Here is a 10,259-nt window from a genome sequence, read left to right as displayed (position 1 = left end):
TCTCCGGTCACTGAATTTAACACAGTACTTGCTCAGATTAATGTGAATACCTGCGTTCAGATATGACTGAAATTACTGTAATTGGCAATTCAGTGGGTCTCTTTCCTTCCAATCCTTCTTTGGGCAGCGACGCCGTAGTTAGTGTTGACAATGAGGATTTAACCCGCAAAGCTGCTCTATTTATAGCCTCCAGCATACTAGACAGACACAGACAAAAAGGGCATAGAGTGTCTTTCTCACCACCTGTCTGTAGGTCACATGCATAAGAAACAGTTTATTCACCCTACTGAAAAAAAACCCGCAGAATTTGTAATAGTTGTACTGGTTATAATTGTAATTGTATTGGTTTTAATGGAAACTATAGTCTAATGGACCTGTGGGTTTCCACTGGTAAATGGTCGCCTTATATTGGTGGCTTGCTAAAACCACTAAATCCTAATAGAATATGTCCCAAAACACCACAGAAAACCATTTTAATGGTTTTAATGGTTGGTGGTTTGTAATGGTATTTGTAGTGTAAGTTCTGTTTCTATTGCTTTTTTTCTAGCGGGGCAGTCATTTACAACTGTTGCGCAGAGCATGAATGATTTCAGCCTGTTCATATTTAATGCTGTGGCATGTGAAAGTTTGGAAACCCCTTGCAGAATCTGTGGAAATGATCTCAAACATTATTAAAAAAGGTTCAAACATTCACTGATGCTCCAGAAACACAATGCATTAATAGCCGGAGGGTGAAAACTTTTGAAGATTTTTCAGTTTTTTTTTTTTTTTAATATATATTTTTTCCCATGTAGTGCTGCCCTTCGGAAGCAACAGAAGATACTTGCATGTTTCCCAGAAGACAAATTAAGTACAATTTACCTTGATCTTCAATTCAAATAGTTTTTACCCCCCCTGCGCTTAATGCATCGTGTTTCCTTCTGGAGCATCAGTGAATGTTTGAAGCTGCTCAGAAAATAATAATAATTATTATTATTATATTATAAACAGCTGAGTATATTTTTTTCAGGTTTCTTTGATGAATAGAAAGTTCAGCAGAACAGCATTTATCTGAAATAAAAACTTTTGTAACATTATAAATGTCTTTATCATCAATTTAAAGCATCCTTGCTAAATAAAAGTATTAGTTTGGAAATGGTTTGAAATGTGAATAATTGTAACAAAATAAGGGAGCTCTTATTTAGTACTGTCTTGAGTAAGATATTTTACATAAAAGATGTTTACATATAGTCCACAAAACAAAAACATAGCTGAAATTATTAAAATAACCCCCCTTTAACACTGTGTGTGGTTACCTGGATGATCTACAACTGTTTGTTTGCTTTGTGATGGTTGTTCTTGAGTCCCTTATTTGTTCTGAACAGTTAAACTGAGCACTGTTCTTCAGAAAAAATCTTTTGCATATTTGAACCCTTTTTTTGATTTTGAGATCCATCTTTTCACATTGAGGACAACCAAGAGACTGAAACATTATTAAAAAAGGTTCAAACATTCACTGATGCTCCAGAAACACTATGCATTAATAGACGGAGGGTGAAAACTTTTGAAAACTTTTTTTCCCCATGTAGTACTGCCCTTCGGAAGCAACAGAAGATACTTGCATGTTTCCTGGAAGACAAATTAAGTACAATTTACCTTGATCTTCAATTTAAAAAGTTTTTACCCCCCGGCTCTTAATGCATCGTGTTTCCTTCTGGAGCATCAGTGAATGTTTGAAGCTTTTTTTAATGGTTGTATTTGAGTCCCTCAGTTGTCAAAATCATACAGTCACTGCTGGAAAGAGTTCAAATATGCAAAAAATGCTGGGAAATTGAATAATATGCAGGACCTGGAGGGTTTTTCTGAAGAAAAGTGCTCAGTTTAACTGTTCAGAACAAACAAGGGACTCATGAACAACCATCACAAAACAAAAAAACAGTCATAGATTATCCAGGTAACCACACAGTTTTAGGAACAAAGAATTCCCAAACTTTTGAAGGATGTCTTGATGTCTTGTGGACTGGTAAGATTTTTAAACAATTTCAAAATAAGTCTCTAACTCTCACCAAGGCTGTTTATTATTACTACCAATGTTGAAAACTGTTTTCAATGTATTTGAGTGATGTCTTGACTCCAAACGTGTAATTCAGACCTTATGTAAGGATGTACTGACCTTGTGTTTGCCATCCACAAATATAGAGATACTGAGAAACTCAAGTTCATCAAAGCTCAAGGAGTACTGAAAAGATAGAGACTAACCTACCAGTTATGCACAGAATGTTTTAGTTGATCACTATTAACAGAAATGTATGAAAATGTCAGACTATTGCAAGAATTCTGAGAACCACCAAACCTTTCATAAAACCAGTTACGCAATGGCCTCGCTGACTCAAATGTACTTGTACGGTGTATTCAACTTGGCCTCGGAGAGTTCAGAATGTATTTCTCAGGATAATGCCTTTAGAGATTCACAGAACATGTTAAGGACTTGGAGACATGCATATGTGTGCTTTAATACAGAACAATACAAGTTAAGAATTTTACGGTATATTGTTTTATTTCATGTTCTCAACATGGTCACAGTTATAGTTAAACATCAATAGGGTCTCGTCATCTACTTAGAAACAGAATGCATATTAAAACCATCCTCTCCTTGTTTGGTAATTAAAAAAAATGAAATGTATGAGTGGACGCACATGAAAGGCGATGAGAGTTATGTAACAGTCGACTTATTAAAGAAGATCCTATGACGAATTCAAGAAGTACATTTCGTAGCAGAAGCGGTGTCATGTTAATGAGTCTCTTTGAGGTGAAAAAGGACTACACCGTCAATGCGATGGCTAAGCAAAAAACAAAAAAGTATAATACAGACTATGTACACATAAACCCAACCCCTTACACTTTCCCTTTATCATCCATTATTAGATTTATATATGATATGCTTTTTTTTCTAATTTCTCACATTGGTTTGTGATATATATATATACAGTGACACAGGCTTTTTACAGAATAAAACAAGTGTAATGATCTTTTTAGGGTGGGCAAACAAGAGATAAACATGCCGAAATGCAGTGGCACAGCATAAAATGTAACAGCAAGCCAACATCATTTAAAAAAACAAAACAACAAACCAAAAGATGAAAAAAAAAAACCTAAACAAAAAGAAAGCACATTTCTTCATCTTTAAATAAGCTCACATTTCAACCAGAGGTGCTAGGCATCAGCTGCATGCAAAGCTTTGAGACGTTTGGAGACTTGACCGTCCAGTACTGTACAGTACAAAGCTGAAGCACCACAATACATTTACAACACACTGCACTGAAATCCATAAAAAACATTCAACACAAAGATGAAAAACCTTAAAAAACCATAAAGAGACATTTTCTTGACAGTTCCTTGAATTTATGCAGGGTTGTTTAGTCAGAAATGGCTTCGGGTGATCACATTCGTACAGAGACGGGGTGTCCTAGTCTGATTAATGCTGTACTGTACAAATTACTGGCCTTGGTGCATCTTGGGAACAAGCCAGGTGTTATGAAGTCTGATAATGACATAGACGTGGATTTATGCTCTATTATCCGTAAGCTTCTATTATTCTTCTTCTTATTATAATACGGACGTGCCCCGGCGGCACTTCATTACGATTAGGCTACCGGATAATATTTTCCTTTATAAACTATTTGACAATCAGTGTTTGATTTTTCAAGCCCAGATAAACAAACGGATGTCACCTAATTGAATCTATTTCGGTACGAAACGGGATAAAGACGTTTTGAATGAAGACAAGTCTACAGATTTTAATATGTTCATCATCATCGTCATCACTCATTTAACAACGGTCAACTGTAACACTGATAATATCTCTGGAAATATGCAATATCTAGAGAATATTTTGTACAATATACATGCAAGAGTACTTTAGTTGACATTCCTGACTGTAAGGTAAAACAGAGACTTGGTGGGGGCGAGAAACAATATGGGGTTTGACGTATGATATTGGAAATGTGATAACAAAACACAAACAAACCAACCAATTGGTAGCAATTTTGAATTTACAAAACTGAAACATACATATTGCACATGATTAATTAAAACAAAAGAAAAAGAGAAACAACGCACAGCAAATGTCGTAACTGCTGACACTGGTCTCGACTAAGAGAGCTCGCTTCAGCCGTGGTTCTGTACATTAAGTGATTATTTACAAAGACAAGTGCTGTTCAGAAGCTCTGTGCTTGAGTTAAAAGAGCGTCGACACAAAACTATAACATCGAATCACAGCTCCGTCACCGTTTATCTACTTACAGTATAAAACAAGTCAAAAATTGAACCGAGAAAGGGGATATGTGTGAAAAAACATGTCCAAATCTGTTCCGAGTGAGAGAACATCCATCTGACCCACTGCTACATATTATATGCAGTTTACATTACATTAGATTACATTACATTAGCTGTGTTTCTGAGCAAGTGAAAGGCATTCTCACAGGAGGACAGAAGAATATGTATCAAATCTACTTCATTTCCACACAGAAGAGGGCACACGCTCAGCCTGCTGAGAAAAATCAACATCTCTGCACAAACTACGGGGAGAGAATTCGATCAGCTTTGAAGAGCAGCCTGCTTTCCTCCGACACAAACGCTACCCCTAATATGTTAGACGTCAAAATAGCCTTCTCCGTCACGCCGGCTTTACTATAAACATCTTCAAATGTACATTTATTTCATATTGATTTATTCATCTCTAAAAAAATAGTTAAAAAAATAAAACCATGTTGCAGCAGTGGCCCGACGAGTCGAGGCCGTGGAGGATCCATCCATTCCGCCCTCCCCTTCCCACAGTCCCTGTGATTGGTTTGCGCTACGTAGATCCCGAAGGAGGCGGAGCGAACACAAGCTGGAGATTCCGGGAGAATCTTCCAACTACCAAAGGCAACCAATAATTTCCATGTTGTTCAATTGGCCACCTGCTGAGTTCGGTATTGGTGAAAACTAGCAACTCCTACGTCGAGTGTACACAGAGAATACTGAGATTTTATCTGAGGCTTCGGATCATCTTTGTCCTATAACAATAATAATAATAGCTGCTAATATTATTATTATTATTTTTTACAAAATACTATATGCACGACATACACAAAGCAAATCTTTTTTCGTTCTTTTTTCTTTTTTTTGGAATAACTCAGTCACTGCTTTTTAATAATTGGCACGTTATAGTCCCCTAACTATATCACAGAAATGTGTGGTCTACAGCTACATTAAATACTGGAACACCACTCGTTGTGACCGATTTCTCTCAAACCGTTCTGCAAACTAATAAGCAGGCTATTTGATAATGCATTTAGGTAATTAAGTACAAGAAAACAGTTGCCACGGTCTTTTGCGCATGCTCTTGCTTCACCGCCAAAGTCGAGAGGGTTGAAAGTCTCTAAAATCGAGCCTAAAGAAGCAGCAGCAGCTTTATCTGGGGCTCTACAGCTTGAGCTATGACTGGTAAGAACTGATGATTTGAGTTCTAGCCGCCCCAAAAGAGAAGGCCGGTGCTACACAGTGTGGCTCCCCTTTGCAGAGGAAGCTGGATGAGTTGAAACGTGAGTCAAGATGCCCTTTTGTTCATGTCCTGGTAGGCACAGCAACAATCCGTCGCACGTTACAATCTAATAAGAGGCCCAACGGTCACCCCGCCAAAAACGGTCCCATTCCCAAGAGGAAAGAGTTTGTGGATGTGCTCAAACCACAGTGCTGATGCCGCTGTGTTTGGGCTTGGTGCTGCTGGACGCCGGAGGAGGGGCCGGAGGCTGATTGTGGTGGTGAGGTGCATGCTGGGAGTGGGAGGGGTGCGAGGGATGCGGCCCGTGGCCGTGGGAACCGTGTGAGTGGCTGTGAGAGGACGAGGTCCCGGGTGGGGGGTGGTACTGGTGGGGCGGGTGTTGAATGTGCGCTGGAGGGTGATAGTGATGGTGGTGGTGGTACGGAGGAGGATTCTGCATGTGGCAAAACTGAGGGTGGTGGGGGTGCATCTGGGCCTGGGTCTCGGAGACGCCCTCACGGGCCGTGTGGTGCAGATTGGAGGGGTGCGGGGTGTGAGAGATTAGTGTTGGGTGGGAGGGGTGGGAGGATTGGGGAGGCAGAGAGGGCGACTTGCCCCGCTTGGTGCCGAATAGAGAGCCCAGGAGAGAAGAGGAGTTGGGGATGGACTGCTGGCGGGAGGGGCAGTCGCGGCTGGAAGTGGCTCGACGCCGTATGTGGGGGCTGCTAATGATGGACCCCTGCAGGAGGACGAGGGAGAGAGAGAATGGAGAAGTTAAACATGAGATGTGTACAGCATGCTTGATGAATCAAGAGCAGAGTTCCATTTATTCAAATTCCACATTCTGTATTCTAAAATTTGAAATGTTGATTTGGCTTGATGTAATTAGTAGGGTTGGGAACCAAGAATCCATGTTTCAAAAACAGCAATGAATGAGATTCGGTTTGTTAACAGGTCTTTATTTTTGACCAGCGCAGTCCAATCCACAAATTATTAAAAAGACTCACTAATGAGTCCTGAACTCATGAGTTACTGGTTTGAATTACTGAATGAATCAATTAGATTTTTGAACTCAAGTCATTACTTTTCAGTGTTGCCAAGACTAGCCAGAATTGGGCTACTTTAACACTGTTGCCGTGGGATAAATTGACCCCAACAATGTGATATTTAACCCCTGAAATATGAATTTATCAGGGGAACCCTGATAAAAAACGTGTATTTTATCCTCCAGTACACGATTGGGCTAGTTTTGGGCTTTTAAGTTTTGTTGTGAAAACCTGGCAACCCTGTTACTTTTATCATCTAAATCAAGAAGAACCACAAACTTTTACAAGAGACTTAAAGGATTAGTTCACTTCCAGAATAAACATTTCTTCATAACTTACTCACCCCATGTCACCCAAAATGTTCATGTGTTTCTTTCTTCAGTTGCAAAGAAATTAAGGTTTTTGAGGAAAACATTTCAGGATTTTTCTCCATATAGTAGACTTCTATGGTTCCCAAAGACTTCCAAATTGCAGTTTCAGTGCAGCTTCAAAGGGCTCTACACGATCCCAGCCGAGGAATAAGGGTCTTATCTCGTGAAATGATCAGTCATTTTCTTAAAAAAATCTTAAAAAACAATTTATATACTTTTTAACCACACGTGCTCTGCGATGCACGTCCACAACTTCACATAGTATGTAATCTTATATTTTGTAATCTTAACTCCATATTGCTTGAGGTCAAGCTAGTGCAAGATAAACATTTCTGGTTAAAAAGTATATAAATAAATATTTTTCTTAGAAAATGGCCTATTGTTTCATTAGATAAAACCCTTATTTCCTGGCTGGGATCATGCAGAGCTCTTTAAAGCTGCACTGAAACTGCAATTCGGACCTTGAACCCACTGGCTCCACTATATGGACAAAAAAAACTTGTAATGTTTTCCTCAAAAAAAAAAAACAGAATTTCTTTTAAACTGAAGAAAGAAAGACATTACATCATGAATCACATGTGTGTGAGTAAATTCTAAGGATTTTTTTCTGGAAGTGAACTAATCCTTTAAATCAGTGCAGTTATTGACTAGCTGTTCATAAAGCAATGTGCAATTAATAACTCATATTCAGAATAGAGCTTTGTCATAATAAATGGCATTTTAATTAATAATAAAAAGCATTAAAATTGAACTAAAAGTTTTTTGCTTAGTGTATTTGTTAAGTAAAAAGTACCAAATATTCAGAATCCAAAAAAAGGTGTAATTTGATTTACAAATTGACAAATTCTTTAATTCCCATCCCTAATAATTATGTATTTCACAGATACAAACTACTGTTTAAAAGTTTGGGGTTGGTAATGTTTATGTTTTTGAAAGAAGTGTCGTATACTCAACAAGGCTATATTTATTTACCAAAATACAGTGAAACTGTATAAAATTTATTTTATAACTTAAATATATAATTTAAAACAACTTTTAAGCATCATTACAGTCTTCACTGTCACTTATAAATCATCTCACTATGTTAATTAGTTGCTCACAAAACATTTTGTATTATCCAACAGTTGTGCTGCTTAACATTTTTGTGGAAACTATGATACATTTTTTTTTATTTTAAATAGAAATATGTTGTAATGTTATAAAAGTATCCTTGCTGAAAACAAATTTCTTTCATATTCTTCAAAAATAAATCAAACTGACCCCAAACTTTTGAGCAGTAGTGTAATATTGCCCAAAAGGCAATGCAAATTTAATACCCAAAATAGTATCACATAAAAAGTACTCAAAAAACGATTCCATTTATGTAAGTATTATAAAACAAGGACACGGCACTCAAGCAATGCATCATGACCATCCATCAGCAGTTAATGCATTTATAAAAGACTGAAGCAGATCCCTGAAAGCCATGCATTACATGCAAAAGCTGAAACAGGCAAGATTGAGTTAGTCAGCATTTAGTAATGTTAAAGCGAGCATATGGGCTTATCCTGCATTCCAGGATGGGCTGCCAATCAAACCGGCACACACGATAACCTACAAACTAAATGGGTGACAATCTAAATCCAGTCTATTAAAAAGCATCACCTTTGCTAAACTCCCTCGTGTTTATTATGCTTATCTGCACACAGATGGGAAACAATTTCAAGGCATTCCGAGAGGTAAAAGGAGCTTAGGGCTGGAGAGGAAAAGGTCAAGTGGTTGAAAGTTGGTGAGGAAATGAAGACTTGGACTTTTTAAAGTGCTCGATTGCGACTGTTCACTTGCAGCGGCCAAGTGAAACATGCCACCAGGAATCAAATCGAAACAATTTAAGAAAACAAAAAGACACACACGGTCCACGGTACGTGACACGGAATGTTTGCATTAGTTGAGTCATGCTGACTAAGTTGGACCGTGGAGATGTTATGATATGTGATGTGAGCCACAGGGGCAGAATTCCCCGTCATTCCACATAAGCTCCACAGGAACAGGCAGCCCGTGCATGCAGGGTGGCCTACTTAGTCCAAAAACAACACCACACACATACAGACAGTGGAAACTACTGAGCAAAGAAGCAACCAAAAAGAGAAGATGGTAGACAGACCAGAGAAATAAATAAAGTTGCAGTTTTAAAACGCAACACTATCACACAGAATAGCGGCCTTTTGTAGGTTCTTGCGTCCTATATCACGGTACTTACTTCCATATTGCTGTCTAGAGATCCTGCACTGCTGCGGCGCCCCCGCTTGCCTGAGCGAGACATGCAATATGATAGATTAGAGCACGCTCGAACAGTCAGATATATATAGGCGTGTGTAGAGGCATATATATCCTGCCTGCCTACAGGGGCGCTATTGAGACACGAAGCAAGCAGCCGTTGTCTGAAAAAGGGATAGGAAGGGTAGAGCCAGGTGGGTCGGGAGCTTTTAAAGGGCCAGAGGATGAGGGTCCTAACATCAGTGAGCATAGAGCTACATCCCTAGCAAACTGAGTTTGATGACTATAAGCAAACTGAAGATCCCTAGACTAGATCGCAGCAGCAGCTGAACAAAAGCAAGCAAAAACAGTGAAACAAATCTTTATCGTTTCTGATGGACAAATACAAATGTGGCAGCCTAGACTGGCAGTATGAAACCACTGTCAAGCTTTAATAAGTATTGAATGATTGAATGTCAATGTTAGGAGAGCTATTAACTGCTGGACATGTAGCTTTGTCTTAAAGGAACAGTTTACCCGAAAGTCGCTGATCATTTACTCGCCCTCAGGCCATCCAAGATATAATTGAAGATTTGGTGAAATTTAGCATTACATCACTTACTCACTGATGGATCGTCCGCAGTGAATGGGTGCCGTCAGAATGAGAGTCCAAACAGCTGATAAAAACATCATGATAATTTACGTAATCCACGCAAATCCAGTCCCTCATCAAGACGTTTTAACTTCAAACTCTTGCTTTTAGGCAAAATAATGAGTCCATAACTCATAATAATGCTTCATCCAGTAAAAAGTCCATCCCCTGTTGTCCTCTCAATTAAAACTCACTGACTTGATCTGTGCATATTTCTCGTCTGATTCAGACAGAGGAGAAAGTAGTAGTATGGATAGAGGACCTGTATTTGTTAATTTTTTACTAACAAATGGTTTTCACTTCAAAAGCGTGAATTACTTATGGATTATTGTGATGTTTTTAGCAGCTGTCATTCTGACGGCACCCATTCACTGCAGAGGATCCACTGGTGAGTAAGTGATTTAATGCAAATTTCTACAATTTGCATGGCGTGAGGGTAATTTATACTTTTT

General features: G+C 38.6%; 1 protein-coding gene across 8 annotated transcripts in view; it reads right to left on the bottom strand.

The window, feature by feature from the left end:
- Window positions 1–3,117: 3,117 nt before the first annotated feature.
- Window positions 3,118–10,259, bottom strand: part of iqsec1b (IQ motif and Sec7 domain ArfGEF 1b) — a 242,105-nt gene continuing 234,963 nt past the window's right edge. For 7 of the 8 annotated variants that reach the window (XM_051123245.1, XM_051123246.1, XM_051123250.1 and 4 more), the window contains 2 exons: window positions 9,160–9,209; window positions 3,118–6,242 (listed from right to left, as the gene is read on the bottom strand). In XM_051123245.1, coding sequence (XP_050979202.1) covers window positions 5,703–6,242; window positions 9,160–9,209 — 590 coding nt within the window. In that variant the 3' untranslated portion in view covers window positions 3,118–5,702. The remainder of the gene's footprint in view (window positions 6,243–9,159; window positions 9,210–10,259) is intronic. The other variant, XM_051123251.1, reaches the window with a different exon arrangement.

Source organism: Labeo rohita, chromosome 11 (assembly GCF_022985175.1).
Source record: "Labeo rohita strain BAU-BD-2019 chromosome 11, IGBB_LRoh.1.0, whole genome shotgun sequence".
Classification (NCBI taxonomy): domain Eukaryota; kingdom Metazoa; phylum Chordata; class Actinopteri; order Cypriniformes; family Cyprinidae; genus Labeo; species Labeo rohita.
This window is presented reverse-complemented; position numbering and strand designations above follow the sequence as displayed.